This window comes from Mytilus edulis, chromosome 1 (genome assembly GCF_963676685.1).
Source record: "Mytilus edulis chromosome 1, xbMytEdul2.2, whole genome shotgun sequence".
NCBI lineage: Eukaryota > Metazoa > Mollusca > Bivalvia > Mytilida > Mytilidae > Mytilus > Mytilus edulis.
Genome location: NC_092344.1, coordinates 33,711,036 through 33,730,565, shown reverse-complemented (window position 1 = coordinate 33,730,565; position 19,530 = coordinate 33,711,036). Strand labels below are relative to the sequence as shown.

General features: G+C 32.4%; 1 protein-coding gene across 1 annotated transcript; it reads right to left on the bottom strand.

The window, feature by feature from the left end:
* Positions 1-2,297: 2,297 nt before the first annotated feature.
* Positions 2,298-18,663, bottom strand: LOC139481415 (pancreatic lipase-related protein 2-like). Its single transcript, XM_071264740.1, has 6 exons — positions 18,481-18,663; positions 9,440-9,741; positions 8,501-8,735; positions 6,407-6,523; positions 3,502-3,624; positions 2,298-2,844 (listed from the first exon to the last, which is right to left on the bottom strand). Exons 1-6 carry the CDS (start codon positions 18,563-18,565, stop codon positions 2,609-2,611), a joined length of 1,098 nt encoding a protein of 365 aa, XP_071120841.1. The 5' UTR covers positions 18,566-18,663; the 3' UTR covers positions 2,298-2,608.
* Between the last annotated feature and the right edge of the window lie 867 nt (positions 18,664-19,530).

The window sequence follows — 19,530 nt, the reverse complement described above, 5'->3', positions numbered from 1 at the left end:
TACGAGGTCACTCACATGTGACCTGGAAGCGGGTTTCGTTAGATCTCCCACGCGACATATCAGAAACAGGAGCGACGAGAGATCGGTTTTTAATTAGATTGACTTGTATAATCAGTCGATTATATTGCTGTTGGTCTTTGCACGTATTCTGAGCAAGGCCAAGATAGGAGAAACTGGAAACTATTTTTAAGGTTTGAAAAACAATTTTACAAACAATTGTTTCTCGAGGTTTTTACCGCAATATTGGAATATAGAAATAGAAAGACTTAATTGAATAGGGAAGCTGAATGAATCCGGGTCCGTTCGCGCCCATTCACGTTCGCACCCACTCATGCTCGCCCCCTTTCATTTTCGCACCCTACATGTTCGCGCCCAATATTAATTGGTTTTGTGTTTAACTTTGTCAAGTTTTGGCAAGTAGTATTCTTATAAGTATAATTGTTTTCGTGGTCTCAAAATAAAGTGAGACAGCATTTTTTTTTTGTGTTGAACAAATCGTAATCATGTTTTGGATAGTGTATTGTTAAAAAAATTATATTCCTTTCTAAATAAAGTGGGATTCTGTCAACGTTTTATTTTGTGTTGAATAACTGTTTATCGTGTTTTGGTTAGTGTATTGCTATAACTTTTGTTTCATTGACTTGTTTCAAAATGAAGTGAGATTCTGACTACGTTTCTTTTTTTTTGTTGGTGTGTTGATTAAATTTTATCATGTATAGTAATATATAATAGTGTATTGTTTCATTATTTCAGATCAAAGGGACCAAGCTGTTAAAAACAATTATCTTTTGTGTTTTTCATTTAAAATCTTCAATCTTTTACTCATACCAAGCTATAAATACATTCAGTATTTACACGAAAGCAATTAAAAACAACAATCATGATTTTCCAATCATTCAACTCGAATTTGAATTAAAATTGGGCGCGAACGTGTAGGGTGCGAAAGTATATTGGGCGCGAACGGACCTGATACCCAAGTTACCAAGCTGAATCATGTGCTTTGTTGTAGTGTAGTTCTCGACCGTTCCTCATTGGCAGTTCTAGATGCAATATATGATAGAAACGTAATATAAGCACTGACATGATATCTCATGGGAACATGATTTATTTCTTAGTTTTAGTGGTGTAGTGGATGCTAGTTCATGTATATTATATTTTTTTCGTATATTGAAATATTATATATTATAAATTAAGCAGTTTTCTTGTTGAATTTGTGTGTTTCATGTCAATGTCTTTTATTTTAAGATTGATGAGACTGAGATGCTTCGACATCGTCACCATGTATACGATGAGGGCTTATTATCGTTATTGAATGCGGGGACGTATATGCTTATATCCAAAGCATTTCAACTATAGTTGCTTGCTGTCACATAAGCAATCATACCAATCTCAATACTTCTACATTAACTCCTTTCATCTCAAGATCAATGACATATGCGTTCAACATAGTCCATCTTTTTTTTATCTCGTGAAAGTAAGAATGTGTTTAGTGCAGCTTAGATTTAAAGGATACTGTTATTCTTACTTATAAGCTTCCGTTTCGTCAACCTAATGTTAGGTAAATGTGTATAAACAATTTAATAAGGGGTTAATCAATTTACAATCGGTTAAAAATTGGCGTTGAATTGTAACTAATTTGATACATGTAACAGTGAAAATGTAGGAGTATATTTAGTTGCTGGTCTCTCCGTTCTAATAAAAATTATTATAGAACAAGTGAAAATAAGAAGTGTGTTTATTATTCTAAAGAAATAAAAATCCTGATTTATATGAAATATAATACCAACATTATTCTCATGAATTTTATGCAACACAAGATAAAAATACATAATTAAAATTAAAGCAGAACTTCATGGAATTACTATGCACAGCACTAGTATGATTACACAAATATAGATTTCTACAAAAAAAAACTTTCATATTGCAATAGTCTTTCGAGCATTCAATATCAAATCATACAATATCCACACAGGTACAAAATTAGATGAAGTTTAATGTATAACAAGAATGTGGCCATAGTACACGGATGCCCCACTAGCACTATCATTTTCTGTGTTTAGTGGAACGTGAAATTGGGGTAAAAACTCTAATTTGGCATTTAAATTAGAAAGATTATATCACAGGGAACATGTAAGTTTCAAGTTGATTGGACTTCAACTTCATCAAAAACTACCTTGACCAAACACTTTAGACAAACGGACGGAAGGACAGACGCCGAACGAACGAACGGACGCACAGACCAGAAAACATAATGCCCCTCTACTATTGTAGGTGGGGCATAAAAATAGAAAAATAAATTATGTTCATATACAGTATATTTACAAGATCTATATAGATGCTAGACAGTACAATGTCGAAAGATTGGTGGCTGCACGGTGTAACTACCACTACCACAGCTCATTTTTCCTCCCCCTCTATCGTATGCCTTTTTAAATTATTAATATTCAACACTGATCTCAAATATCGTTCTTAATACTAGTATGTCAATTCAAAAAATAAAGATTTTTTTTTAATTAATCAACTATTTAAAACCTATCATGGTCTTAAAAATAGATGCAAAATGGACCGAAACAACTCATAATTTTTAAAGACAGGTTATTGAAAAACTTTATTCTTCACAATATGGCGCTGCTAAATTCGTTGAGAAGTAGTATCTCCCATGGCCGTTTTGTTGACCATTATATCCCATTTCAGCACATCCATCATCACATCCAGTGCAAAGGCCGGCATCGAAATCCTCTTTACTGTCGCAAGGTATTCCAATGAAGGCGCAATCTGAATTGATAGATTCTATAAACAAGTCGAAAGACCTCATATGACTACATGCTAGTGCTGCTGAAAACTCTAAAATAAAAACATTAAAAATGCTATTTTTCCGGAAACAAATCCTCTAATAGATTCAAGATACCTCATGTATATTCATACTCATAATTGTCGAATTAGCATTTAACCAGATCTCTTTATTGTTATATCGTAAGTCTAGGACTTTCTGGCAACGCCATATAGGAAAAATATCAATGAAATAAACAACACATAGACAAAATAATATTATTTCTCAGCCATTTAGGATAGTAGATATGGTTTTCCAAAACGAAAAAAAAAATATTGACATTTTTGTTCTCTCTCGAGAAGAAGTACAATCGTGTAAAGAACGTTAAGATTGATAGCAAAATACATGATCTAAACGATCTTCTCAGGATACCTTTTTTTTCGATGTCGAGTTTTACTCGGTCTGACAAAAGCTTCTCCGAAAAATATTTGATATTCATATAACCTAACAAATACACAGCCGTAGATTAACAAAGTCCTAATTAAAATAAAAGGTGTTAAGTAAAACAGCATGAATTCATTTGGAAACGGGACAACTTTCACGAATTCAAACAAATTATAAATGGGGAATGTGTCCATGGGACACATATGATGCCTCCGCTTGCATATAAGATTATAAAGCGACATAACTATACAACGGTAAAAAAAGACACTTCCCAAATGTGAACTTACTTCCCATTCTGCCAGTTATTAAAGCGAACGCAGTAGAATGTACATTAGCGTCACAACCAGGCTGTCGTACACCTCCATTTGGATAAAAGTCAGCATGACCAATTGCTCTATCTAATCCAAAACCTATAAACAGATTTAAATTATATAGTTTGTGACAAACGATTTAACACTTAATTCAAAATCAATATTTCACATTCAGTCCTGCTTACAGATAACTCTTGAGACGTTTATTTTTTTTGTGTCACTTTGGTTGCTTTGGGCTAGCATGTTTTACTTCATTCTAAATTTGTTGCTTAATTTATAATGCATGCTATGCATGTGAGATTGAACTTTGTATACAGATTGATTTCTATGGCAAATTAGAATTTTTTTTCATGTAATGTATATGTTTTAATATTCGGTCAAAAGCTCATTAGAGCTTGTGTTGTATATTTAACTTATGCGAATAAATATTTTTTCTTATCTTATTTTATCTTGGCATCACTGAAGGGACATATTGTTGAAATGTGCAACTGGGTAGCAATTTTTTTTTTTTAGTTTATTATAAAAGTATACTACGGGACCGATCCGTAGGGTTACTGGTGGACTGATGGTTTTTAAAGGTAGCACTAGCGTTTTAGCTTGTGCTTAACAAGAGTGCACACGCTGAAATGTCTCGCCTTCTTTACTAATCATTGATATTATGTTGATAGTCCTAAGTATAAAGCTTTATTACAACTGTCACATCAACTTAACATTAACCAAGATAGCTAAACAAAGACCAATGAACCATGAAAATATGGTCAAGGTCAGATGAACCATGTCTGGCAGACATGTACAGCTAACAATGCTTCCATACAACAAATATTGTTGACCTATTACTTATAGTTTAAGAAAAATAGACCAAAACACAAAAACTTAATATTGTGCAATGAACCGTGAAATTGAGGTCATGGTCAAATAAAACCTACCGGACTGACATATAGATCATAAAATATTTCCATACACCAAATATAGTTGACCTTTGGCATATAATATTAGATAAAAAGACCAAAACTCAAAAACTTAACTTTGACCACTGAACCATGAAAATGAGGTCAAGGTCAGATGACATTTACCGCTAGACATGTACACCTTACAATCATTCCATACAACAAATATAGTAGACCTATTGCATAAAGTATGAGAAAAACAGACCAAAACACAAAAACTTAACTATAACCACTGAACCATGAAAATGAGGTTAAGGTCAGATGACACCTGTCAGTTAGACAAATACACCTTACAGTCCTTCCTTACACCGAATATACTAGTCCTATTGCTTATAGTATCTGACTTGACCACCAAAACTTAACCTTGTTCACTAATCCATGAAATGAGGTCGAGGTCAAGTCAAAACTGTCTGACGGGCATGAGGACCTTGCAAGGTACGCACATACCAAATATAGTAATCCTATTACTTATAATAAGACAGAATTCAACATTACAAAAAATCTTAACTTTTTTTTCAAGTGGTCACTGAACCATGAAAATGAGGTCAAGGACATTGGACATGTAACTGACGGAAACTTCGTAACATGAGGCATCTATATACAAAGTATAAAGCATCCAGGTCTTCCACCTGCTAAAATATGAAGCTTAATTCTAAGAATTAGCTAACGCCGCCGTAGCCGCCGGCGCCGGATCACTATCCCTATGTCGAGCTTTCTGCAACAAAAGTTGCAGGCTCGACAAAAACTGGCATGGAAATTGATTTTTTTTCTTTATAATTGCTGTAATAAAATTTAGCGATGATTTTAAGAGGGAATGTATCCCCCTTAAGAACAGCTCTTTTTTTCTTTACTAGGTTTTGTTTTACTTTTCTTTACTAGGTTTTGTTTTACTTTTCTTTACTAGGTTTTGTTTTACTTTTCTTTACTAGGTTTTGTTTTAATTAATTGTCCTTTTTTATTTTATCAGCGCTTTACTTTTGTACAAGGGTTTTAATTTATTTTCCACGATTATTATTGGAAAGACATATTTCAAAGGGCCTTTTAAAAATAATTGATCGGCACTGATTTTCAAACATGTTCGATACATTGCAGAAATACAGCATATATACGAGTCTAAATTGAAAACTACGTTCGAACCTATGATTGCGTTGGATAAAAACCGCAATTTTTATACGTGTGCATGTAAAACAAATTTCGTTGCAGAAGGGTCTAAATACAGCACAAACAACATTTTCCAAAAGACCAAAAAAGTGAAAAAGTATATTTAAACAATACGCATTTGACTAACAGGTCGAACAACTGATGTTCTTTAACCCTGCAGACTGCCATAGGCTTCATGAACATCTAGAAAGCTTGTACCCGTGAAAGCGTTAACAATGACATTTCCATATACATAACATTTCCAAGGGGCATAACTCTCAAATATCACATATTTGATTGTTAGTAATTTTCGATCTTGTTCAATACATTGCTGATATAAACCTACGATATCAGTTTTTATAAAAAAAAAAAAAAAGATCTTAAAAGAATTTTAGATGTGAGATCTCTAACAAGAGCGGACGGACAGACGGACGAAAAACCAGTATTTCTAAGTCTCATGCAAAGCGTCGCGTTGGGGACAAAATTGCCATGTTCGGAATCATTTCGTGACTTCTAGCTATACAAAATATCAAGAGTATTAGACAAAGGGAAAATAAATTATCTGCTTGTTCTAGTTTCTGGATGTCATAAACCATATACTCATATAAGCCCTCACACATGAGAATATATTTTAGATATATAAAGAAAAAACACTTGGAGTAAGCTGTCAATTTGAACACTGCATAAAAATAAGCAAGAAGTGGGAAAACTCAGAATTTGCAAACTGCAAGTATACTCATTCTGTTGCTTTTTATGATAGTATATATATATAGCATACAATAAATTTTAGTTACCGAATTGTAGAAGAGAAGCTCCATTTGTGTGTATAACTTCTACGTAATGAGCATCAGATGTGTCTAATCGTGTTACCGGGTCTTTTAACTCAAAACAGGGTCCAGCTGGATCAAGTCCTGCAAACAAAAGTCATAAATAGTATCTTTGTGGAACTTTTGAAACATTTTTTGAAACTTTATTTTTTTCACTGAAGGACTCACATGAGGCATAATAGTACAATAAATTTAACAACAAATATAATTAATGCATGAACAAACATATATACATATGAAGTTGATGTAATTTTAGCTGGAAGTTGAACTTAATAAATATGATTATTTGAATACAGACATAACAATTTATAACAAGACAAAATTCCTACGAGTTAGCTCCCTTGTTGGTTTTCAGTATGGATAGTAAAACATACATGGATTGTATCAAGGATTTGTATAGTAACAAATCCTTGATTGTATCATAGTTGATAAATTATACCAAAACAAGGTAAGACAATCATAGAAGTGTTTAGTATGTGGTATAAAAATATAACATGCAATATCAAATCAGTCCCGTTCACAAGATTCGCTTGAAAAAATACTTGATTAGCGCTCATTTTTAAACTCATCCCAGACATAGTTTACATATATTCGTTGGTGCAAATTTCATAACCATTCTATATTCTTTTATTCAAGATTCCAAAATCCGTAAAAGGGGCATTAGCTCAGAGATGTATTACTGCGGTTTTTTTTTGTTCAATCATTTATGAAAGTGAAATAATCAGTTTGGTTCAATATTGTCGAAATTAGCTAAGAAACATCACTTGTTAAATAATTCACTTGCAAAGAATAATTCGACCTCATTGAATCGGTATGCATGTGACTTAACGAAATCACTGAAACTTAACGTTTCATCGTATCTATACAGTCGGAAACCAGGTTGAAATAGAACAAAAGAATCGAAGCTCTCTATTAGAGAAGGCGATAAATGTTTACTGTATTGTTTACTATAGTGACAAATTTTTAAAAAGTTAATAGAAACAAACAAAACTGCAATTTTCTTCTCAATTACGAGGTGTTTTATTTGAAAAACACCATTTGCATAAGTTTTCAATTTATCTAGTACATAGTTAAGCAGAACAATTAGATATCAAGTCGACGACATGGGTATCTTTCAAGTAGGATGACAAAAATGCATAACCTCCGATTTTTTTGAAAAAATTACCACGAACGGAAAAGATATCAATCTATTAGTTCAGTAATTTTCGTGTCTGCCCTTCCATTATGTGACTGAAGAAAAAATTCCAAAAAATAGGTAACAATTGTATCGAAAAGAGAAAATCGAGTGCACCTTTTTATGTTAGGGCGTGTTTGAGTTGAGTATTTTGTCTTGATATCGTTCAAAGTAAGAATATTTCATACATCGTCTCGCTTCAGATTCTATCATTTTTATTAATTAAAGCTACAGGTTGACTTTATAACACAAAAAAATAACAGTACTAAAAGATGAAATATATGGGTCAAGTGAAATACCTATCTAATGAGTCACACAAACAGGGAAGGTGTGTTCGAATAGCTATTTTTTTACTGAAAGTACTTGACGACAGTCTTACAAGTTGGATGGTGAAAATGCATATCTTCGAAAAATTCTAATTTTTTGTGTGTGATAACTAGGGTTTATAGTCTTCAACCACTAAAAAAATCTAGTCTGCCCTTCCACGAAATATTTAATTAGAATTTTTTTTAAATGTTTATGATTTTTCGAAAATTCCACCTAACAACCGATCAGACAATAGTTTTAAGTTGAATCAATGCAGACAAGATCATTAACTGATGCTCATTAGCTAGTTGATACATTTGTTTTTTTAAAATATAACTGACATATAAGGATCGTATTGGTGCAATGTGGATAAATTTATCGGTTTCCAAGAGCAAAATTGGTAGCGCGTCATCGCTACAATGGCTTCCATTTTTACGATTGTGAAAATGAACTGGCGTAATGGGGAGATAATTTTGACGAAGTAGGATCCTGACTGTATATATCCAACAACAAAAAAGCAACTATGTATTTATGAATTGATTGCAAAAATATAGTTGAGTCTAGTACTTTCTGAATGTTACCTGTAATTTTTGCTATTCTTCCGCCTACGATGGCACCTGCATATCCGCAAATATGGGCGCCCAAACTGTGTCCAACGAGATGAATTTTGCTGTAACTTGTTTGTCCTGCAGAATGAAGATTTTTTAAAAGTTCCCCAATAATAGCCCCAACGACTCGCGTGTTTGCCGCAGACTTTGCATAGATAACGTTATCTGCTCCATATTGCCAGTTGACTGCAATAACATTCATGTCATCCTAAAACAAGACAAAAGTTAGTTTTGTAGAACATCTACAAACTTTTTGAGTCAGAATTAAAATTGTGGATGGCGAAATGGAAGATTTGTGTTATAGAAGGTCTGGATGAGGATTCCTTCGATTCTGTATTCTTGAATTTTTCAAGTATTTTTTCTCTATTCTTGAAAGTATTCACAAGTCTTTTTACACCTATTTTTGCCCATTTTTCTGTTGTAATAATGTGTATTTTTCACATTTTTCCGTTGTAATAATGTGTATTTTGCACATTATTCTGTTGTAATAATGTGTATTTTACCCATTTTCTATTGTAATAATGTGTATTTTGCCCATTTACTATTGTAATAATGTATATTTTGCCCATTTTCTATTGTAATAATGTGTATTTTGCCCATTTTCTATTGTAATAATGGCATAGTATTTTTTCATTCTTAGAATCCCATCATGACCCTCATATGACAGTCGGTGAAGTGGTATAAAAAAGTATCTAGAACAAGAGAATGATAATTCATTTCTCATATTTATCGCGTTTAATTTTTATTCAACATAATAATGCAACTTATTTTTTTTTCTGAGACAAGTGCCTGTGGTAGTTTACCTAACCTAAAAATGACTTCACGGTTCAGCTAGCAAGCAACCTAACCAAAGATGTTACCTTTACCTACACACTCAAGGCATTCTGCTGTAATGTGTGTAACATAACTAACCTTTATAAGAAGTTCGTATTTTATGTCCTGTATCAAATCACTTGTAGCGTAGTCGTTGTAACCATGGATGATAAATACTGTTTTCTTACTGCCATCGAAATGTGAATGGATGATGTTTGACACATCATACGCATTCAGTAGAAACTCCTCCGTCGGATTTTGTCGTGTATATAATAAAATTTCTGTTTGAATATGGTCTGGAGATTCTGGTATTCTACCATTAGCGTTATCGTACGGAGCTACATTGCTGAAACATCCTATATGGTCATAACAAACTTCCGGATTCCTATTGAAAAAAAAACCTGTAACAAAAAAATACAAGTTTATAAATTTGAGATAGGTGCAATGTCTGTTGCGCTCTGCAATATGATATTGTTTAAAACATCTGGTATTCATGTTTGGATTTTTATCATTGTTTGTTTATTATACAGTAGCAAATAAAATGCAAATACATTTCAAGAATTTGCTTTATTAAAAAAGCTTCTATGACATAAGTGTGAGCCGTGGGTTTCAACGTATTTAGCAAGTTCTGGTATAGATTTAGGGCAGTAGTAAAGAAGCGGCTAAAATTGGTTTTAGATAATGTGTCTATTGCTTCGAAAACTTAGTATCAGAAATAATCTGTTACTCTACCACAAACTAAATGCAACAGTGACTAATCTAAATGATAGCCCCTTCTGTGTCAGAATATCCCACATTTTCCATATTCTTCTTCTTTATTATCGGATTTTAGACAACCATCATTCGAGTAAGTGCCAAAACTTGTCTTATTACGTGCTTTTTATGATATTATTAACAACAAAGCACTGTCACCCAAGTTGCGACACAATGAGGATCTGCTTATTATTAAACTAATGTCTGACATCGTGACGTCAGACGGAATGAGACTACAATGCCGCCAAAAAAAATAAGGTCATCAGCTTTTCAAGCTTTTCAGAAAAAGCTACAAGTTTTCCAAATACAAGTACATATTTACCAAACTTACAGAAAAACACAAATACTTGCCATTTTTTTTTTTAGAAAAGTTATATTACAAGCCGTTTTAATTGCAACGCAATGAACGCTGTCGTATTAGGTTGATACCCAGTTGGAATTTAACAAAAGAAATTAAATTCTTTATCATGGAAGGAATAAAAGAACGAAAAATGTGCATTGCAAAATTCAATTTAAGTTTTAAAATTTTCTAAAACGTACAACGCATTTGAATTTTATTTATCTGGGGCATGCTATGCCTTAAAACTTTTCCAGATGCACATGTTTATCTGTAGTCGATTAAATTTAGAGGTGAAAATGTAACGGTTTATTTCTTCCTCTGTGATATTTTATCCTGAAGATAATTTGTCCCGGTAATTTTTTTCCAGGCATGGTATTTCACAGGTTGATTTTGTCCAGAGGAGTGAAAATTTATCTGTGTTATGCGGATAGTATGTACCGGTATATATTTGCCGTACTATATTTCACAGAACTGTGTGAAATAGAGTCCCATTAACTACTATGTACAACAAATGGAAGTTTTTATAAAACGACCTTGACTGGCTATACAGCCCTTGCACGGTCGGTCTACTATGTAAGTTACTCACAATCAATATATACCTGACTGTAATTATAAAATGTTTCACAAAGGTAGACCAAATTTTCATAATTTATCAAAGGGAGGTAATTATGAGCAATTTATATTTTAAAGATATTAATATAATATACACATGGAAAAAAGTATTGCAACACCAAATTGAAATTCAAATTAAAAAAACACTCTTTATTTTTTGTGATATAATTTGTTAAAATAGAACTAGTTAAACATTATTTAAATATCATCTGAGTTTAATCAATAAATATCGACTCGATAAGTTCTTATCTGCGCATGCAGCTACTGTACTCGTAAACAATAAAACAGATGTTTTAATCCTCATTGTTTTCAACACTTTAAATAACCAAGTTTATAAAGTTATGTGATTGACACCTTGTAATTGGTCATCCGCAACTCATAACTTCAGCACGATGTCAGATAAAGTCATTTTGAGAATAAAAATCAGGCAACAAACGATGTTAAAGACCTTCCGAGATCAAGAAGACCCCCTGTAACATCTGCTAGGGAAAATCAAGCATAATCACTGGTGGTAAGCGGATGGTCGTAACTTAAAGTTACGACCATCCGAAGATGGGAGACAACTCTAGGGATAAATTTTTCTTTTCCGATTTTCGTGCAGTAAAAAAAATAGTTCAGTCAAACCGCTTGTCTCATACATACTAATCGTCAGTGCGTTGTTATTGAAACAAAATTTGATACATAAAAACATTCCAATTTTCGTAAAATGATCATTCAATAATCCGAGCATGATGGTCGTAACTAAAAAAACAAAAATGTTCAGGATGGTCGTAACTTAAAATTGTGATGGTCGTAACTTTTTATTAAATAGGACAGAATAAGACAAGTCAAGAGTTTTAAATGTGTCTTTTGTTATATGAATATATTATATGATACATTTGTGAAGTTGATTTCACTAAATGATAAAAACTAAAAGGGATGAAGAGAGGGTTACCTGTAAAGTGTGAAAGGAAAGAAAATTGAAATGAATCGAAAAAAAAAACAATACAAAATGAAATGACCAGTCACTGTTACTTAAAATATAATGTATAAAATCGACCATTCACCAAGAGGCAACTAATTATAAGCGGTTAAGTTTAATAACAATATAAATTTCTCAAAAGTGGAGAATTCATTTTAAAACACAGCTCTGGTTATGATCATTCTTAGTTACGAATTAAGAAAAGGCGCTTTTACAAATTTGACATCACATGAAATAACAGTATCCTGATTTATTTTCTTTATATTTTGAATGTATTGAAAAGATAAACTTTTTAAAAACTAGTATGTACTTACTAGGTGGAATTTAAAAGAAAAATCTACAATTTAAAATTGATATTTTAAGTCGACATAGCACAAGTAAGGAATCAAAATAATGGTATGGGGGTCGTTATCGAGACAAGATCATATCCGCGAATTCGCAGGTCCGTAATCGAATTAAAGAACATACATCTTATTCTTAGCCTGGATTTTGAGAAGTCGTATTGTCATTTGGTATATAGTCAAGCTGATTATAAGGTGCAATTTCGAAGTTCAGGTTTAATTATTACCCGTGGTTTTAGAAAGCTCTGAATACGCCTATTGGTACCATGCTATCCGCTATAAATCTTTGTCTTTCTTGTGGAAAATACCATGAACCCTGGACCACAGGTTTTTTATTCCAAATTCATAAAGGGAATGATGCATCCGATCTTAATAACCATCGAGGAATTACAATTACTGATTCATTGGGGAAGCTTTTTTAATACGATACACGTCTTTGTAAATTCTTAGATAAATATCATATCATTGATGATAGCCAAATTGGGTTTACCAAAAAAAAAAACACGACCATCTGACCATATGTTCATTCTTAAAACTATTATTAATAAGTATTGTAATACAAAAGAAGGTAGAGTGTTTGCATGCTTTGTTGATTTCCAGAAGGCTTTTGATACTGTCATTCTTCCAGGGATAAAACTTAAGCTATTGGATATAGTTAAAGAGTATGGTAAGAGATCTCTTTAGAACTAAAGTTGGAGTAAAACAGGGAGACATTTGAGTCCAAATTTGTTTAAAATTTGTATAAATGAACTTCCTGATTGTATTAAAAGTTCCCCTGATCAAGCTGTTGTTTATTCACGACCAGTCTATTCTTTACTATATATATGCTGATGATATTGCCATTTTTTCAACTTCAGCAAAAGGACTTCAAAGTAAACTTGATGGATTAAGATCGGTGTTTGAAAATGAATCGCATTAAAACCAAGGTGCTTGTATTTAACAAGACAGGCAGACATATCAAACATGATTTTTATTTTAACAGGCTTATTGATTGTGCTCAACATTGTAAATATTAAGGAATAACTTTTAGTGCATCTGGATTTTTTTCCTTCGCTCAGAGAGAATAAGGCGTTAAAAGCCTACTATAAGCTACACAAGGACATTCTGTCACTGAATCCAAGTTTAAAAAATAGCCTTCATGTTTTTGAGCATACAATAAAACCTATTCTCTTATAAAGTACTAAAATTTGGGGATATTTCAACCCTTTCAAAAAACAAAAAAAAATCTATGACTACAAATGTAGATCAGGCTTACTATCCTAAGATTCTTTCAGAAAGACTACGCATTGAATTTTGTAAACATTTACTTGGTGTTACCAAAAGAGCTACACATTTTGTCAATCTTTCTTAACTCGGTAGATTCACTCTGTATTTTGACATTGCAAAGTCTATGATCAGATACTGGCACAGGCTTGACAATTGGGATCATCTTTCCACTACTAGAGGAGCCATATTTAGAGTCAAAATTACTACACGAGTAAAAAAAATTCTTCACAGTATGAATCCTTAATCTTCTTTCTAAAGAATATCAAAGGGGCTAGCAATTTACATTGTTTACTATATGCTGATGATAATGTATTTTTTTGAATTTCAGTCAACAGTATTCATACATAGCTTGTAGCCAGGATTATATTTAAAAGATAGAACTTTATGCTTCAACTCAGCGTGCTGGTCTTTTAAATCTGAGTACATTCATACAATATCAACATATAACATAAACATTATTTTCAACCTGCATATATATGTGATAGTTGCCGCAGTACATTTAGTTCTACCTTGTAATATTATCCTAGCTACAAGGCTGGCTATAAACTACTAATATTTGATCTTATTCTTAAATTCAAAGCGTGTAGCATTGTAAAATATATATCTGCATATGTATGTAATATTTGCCGCAGTGCATTTAGTTCTACCTTGTAATATTATCCTGGCTATAAGCCTGTCTACAAACTTCTAATATTTGATCCTACTCTTAAATTCAACGCGTGTAGCATTGTAAAATATATACCAACCTTATTCATACTTTCTAGGTTAACACAATGTTCATTGCGACACCATGGATTAAGTTTTTTTTATTCTAAACCAATACTTATAACAAATATCAATGATATACCGCAAGATCGTCATGCAATCGATAAAAAATAAAGACAACACGTTAAAAACACCAGGTATTTGTGGATTTTCATTAATCATGATTCACCAAAAGCCGAATATTTCAAAGCCAATGATTTATAAAAACTGCAATAGCTGATTAAAAATTAAAGAAGATTGTTCAAAATTGTACGTTCAATAATTTCATCTGCCGACATGATTGCAGGTAACAAAAAGTAGTAAATAAAAAAAAATCTGAAAGCAACAATTTTATGCCTTAACCGTACAGTAAAAAATATATAAATACTCAACCCTAACATACTATTTGGCTTAATGCGAGTTGATTAGTTTTCTATGTTTCTCCTAAATGATGGTCGTTTGGAACATATCAAAAATGTATGTTTGATAATTCTTTAACTTAATTTCTGCATACCATTATCAGAGTAACAAATGAAATAATATTTTTTGCAGTAAACTTTATATAACAACTGAGTTTATTAACATGGTTATGCATGTGCACAGTACTTTTAAAATAGTTTGATAAAAGTTCGTCTAAATACTTGAGTTACGGTCATCTTTCAAAGTTACGACCATCTTTTGTCGGTTACGACCATCATCCAAAATACTATAGTTGAAATTACCACCATCACAAGTTAAAGTTACGACCATCATGCTGGAATTTTTGAATGACTATTTTACGAAAATTGGAATGATTTTATGCGTCAAATTTGGTTTCAATAACAACGCACTCACGTTATGTGTATATGACACAAGCGGTTTGACTCAAATGAACCTTTTACTGCACGAAAATCGGAAAAGAAAAACTTTTCCCTAGAGTTGTCTCCCATATTCAGATGGTCGTAACTTTTAGTTACGACCATCCGCTTACCACCAGTGATAATGAAGGTTGGTCAGAAGGAAACCCATTGCAAAAAAGACAATCCTAAAAAGAGAGTGATGGCCATACAGGAGCCTTTAAACAAGAACTGTTCGAGATCGGCTCATAGCTACTGGTTATCGTGCGATAAGACCATTTCGGGGACCTTTGCCTACGAACAGACACACAGTTGCCCGTATCCAATAAAGGACAGGGCTCGCCAAAGTTGGAAATTAGCATCGTGGAGGAAGATCCATTGTTCCAATGGAATTCGGTTTATCTTCCTTGGCCCGATCGTAACCCGAATTTGAACCATATCGAGCATATATGGGACAATATTGGGCGTAAAGTGCACGAAAGGACACCCACAGTTCAAACAAGTCATGAAATAAACAATACCCTTCGTCAGAAATGGTTGCTGCTACCTTCGCAACAAATTAGTCGACTTATGGCAGGAATCAGAAGACGTTAAGATGTGGTTATCCGTTTGAATGGAGGCTGCACACAAAGTACTAATTCTTTGGCGTATAACGATCAACCATGATGTAAACAATCATCTAAAGATTAATTTTGAAATGTCTGACGTTGTAAAGTTCGACTACAGTAAAAGTTGTAAAATGCATTTTTTTGTACTAAAAACACTTCTTTTTGTTATAAAAATTTTGGTTAGATAAAACATTTTTTTTTTTTTCATTTTTTTTTTGTTCGTTTTAATACCAATGTTATCATTAACTACGTTTCAATACTATTTTAGAAATATCTTATCATATTCCATCCAAAATAAGAGGCTGATTTTTCAAGTTTTTAAAAATCAAGGTGTTGCAATACTTTTTTCCATGTGTATATATTTCTGAATCTATTTTATAGTGAAATTTTTCCTTGAATCTTATTTTTTATATATTCATTTATATAAAAAGATGACTTACAACTTGATTTAATAAGACAGATAACATTTCACAGGTAAAACCTATCCAGCTGTTAAACATGCTTTTGTTCCAATATATTGTTATGCTATGATTTATCTGATTTCCATATAATCAACAACTACATCTCTGTCCCCAGACAAAACTATTTATATAGTTAAAAAGATCATCATAATCAAATTCTTCTATTACTGTTAACAGTAGTAATGCAACTATATTTCTACCTTATTTTTAAATTTATATTTGTCATTTGTACTGAGATCAGAAAACAGCTCACTTGTACATGTATTTCACTAACCTTAATTAATCATGATATTATTTTCACAATTACGATCTTTGAAATTACTTCTGGTTTTCTTCCCTATGTTTCATGATAATTTTCTTTTTAAAAGGATAATATTGACTTTATTTCAAATGCACTATTATTATTTCATAGTATTTTTAAAGGATAAGTTTTTTCTAATAACTATTCAATAAGTTTACTACCCAGATAGAATTTCACGGCAAAGGAAAAAATATCCCAGGGAAATATTTTCCTCCGGATAAAAAAATAACAGCAACTACTGTGACATTTTTTCCTCCGAATCAAATTTCACCCGGATATAATTTTGCTTTACAAAAACACAGCCATTTTAGCCAAAAGATCCACATGAAACTTAAGTTTCATCTTTTCTAAAAACATAATTCCGCGAGTACAGATAACTTTTTTTTCGAGACCGACAGAAGATTTAATAACACCAGTGGCGGATTCAGAACTTTTCCTAAAGGGGGGGGGGGGGGCGCTGACTGAACTAAGGGGGCCCGCTCCAGTCATGCTTCAATGATTTCCTATATAATCAACCAAATTATTCCCACGACCGCCCCCCCCCCCCCCCCCCTCCTTTCCCCCTGGATCCGCCTATGAACACCTTAATTTCATTTGATAGACACGGTTATCTGGGTAATTACACGTAACTCGTCTACTCAATTTTAAAAATCTCCTAATGTTTGCCGGTTTCTAATGTCACTCTATTTCTATATCAATCAATACAACTATAAAAAAAAGTGCCTAACAAGATTTTGTGAGGTAGACGAAATTGACTTTAAAACGATCGTATTGACTTTTGATGTGCAGAAATAGGCAGATCGGACATATTTTGACTTTAGTTACTTACTTCTTAAGTTTGGGATTAATTGTAATCAACATATTCCAATGAGACTGAAAAATGCTTTTTTTTATTATGATAAATAATAATTTTACCTGCCGCTGTCGTGCGTAAAATATATTTCGGTATTTCTCTTACGAAAATGACTTGTTTAATGGAACAAAACGTATTTGTAAACTTTCTCTTTACTCTTCACAATAGGCTTTTAAAACATAACCTTTCCAACTGTATATTCCGAAAATTTTGTGAAAATCGAATAAGTGGCAATTCTTACCTTTCATACCTTAACTTTCATTGATAAAACATAATATTGACTCGTCCAGTGTCCAGTTTGAAGGTCATTTTAGTTACCGGTCACATTCATGCACGTTCTAATTAATCAATAGTCATGTATGAAAAGCATAAACAAGTTTGAAGGTAAACTAATAACAACTTAATCCAATCAAATTGCCTACGATTCAATAACAATGACCAGTCCACATCATAAAAATGTATAGGGGTAAACTGGGTAGGGAGAAAATGTCAGATATATTAAGTTCATTATTTTGCAATAACGAGTAAAAATTTGTTAACCAATAGATTTGTTATAATTTCATAATCATGTCGTTATGTATTGGTATAGTTTTTGGATCTTTCATTAGCGTATTTAAGGCTGTAGAAAGTTTGGCCTTCAAAAGTCAACATAAACATTGACTTTATACAGAAAATTCGCCTTTTTAAAACATTGAATGTTTCACAAATAATACGCGACAACAAAGCAAAATCATTTCTTAAAACACTGCAAAAAAAATAATTCTGATTGATGCAGTGGTATTGTCATAAATTGCACTGGAGTGAACAGTGGTACATCAAACGTCGAATTCCCTCACACAATGTTATCACACACTATAACTACCATTATTACATACGGGAATGTCTCAAACATTTGTCAAAACTGTATGAGCTTATTTCATGTTGGCATCTTTTCAAAATTCACAGATTTATCTATTATAATACTTGAAGTAAAGTGTTTGATGTAAATACGGCTTTATTTTTCAATTCCTTCTAGTGAATCTTAAATATTCCCAAAGGCAAAGAGATATTAAAATATTAATTACCTGATACAAATACGCTGGACTGCAAAATGAATAAAACTATTAAAAATGAGTCCATTCTTCCGTTCATAGAAAACTGTTCAAACATCGATGTACTCAGAAGAAGACCGATTTTGTCAACTGTGGATTTTTTTTCAGATCCTTTTAACACTGAACGGTCAGTTTTATTGGTCACTTCGAACCGTTGGCCTCAAATAATCTCACAAGCCCCGCCCAGATAAACATCACGTATTGGAATAAAAATATATATACAATATAATAGTAACGAGTATTCATCTGCATGAACGGGTTTATCGATTGTATAGTCGGTTGTGAACATAACTATCCATAGTTATCCATGAACATAATTATCTCGACCCAATTTTAATGAACGTCCTAATAATATGTAAATTTAAAATTTCATTCCATTATTTGACCTGTAATTGTTTCCTTTTTTTTACACATTGTGACATAGATAGAGATTTATCTGATTGGTGCTCATACCACATCTTCTTTTTTCTATTGACCTTTCAACGAATAAGCACCAAAATGCAGAAAGACAATCAAAATTTAGGTTTTTTTTACATACACATATAAATAAATACACTCAATAATGTATACGATACTCAAATTGCTGATAGATACTTCCTTAACTTTGTATGCTGAAAAAGATACATGAATGCATTTCAACACACGGTTTTTTTTTGAAAAAAAAGTTTGTTTCCTGTTTTTGGAGAAAAAAATAATTTGTTTTTGATTCTGAGAAAAAAAAATTGTTTGTTTCACCCTCAGCTGCCACTATATGTAATGCTTAAATTGAAAGAAAAAAATTGTTTTCGACTTGTCGCAATTAAAATAGATTGCGAAAAAAAAAATTTGACTAGAACAAAAAACCATAGCCCCCCCCCCCCCCCCCCCCCCCCCCCCAGAAAATCAAATGGTTTCTTCCTAATATATGTGACATTGCCAGATTTTTCATGAATTAAAAGTTTGTCTACGATATACAAGTCCCATATACAACGACACCGAACAAACAGACATTTAAATCTTTAGGTTCTTTCATTTCTGTATATT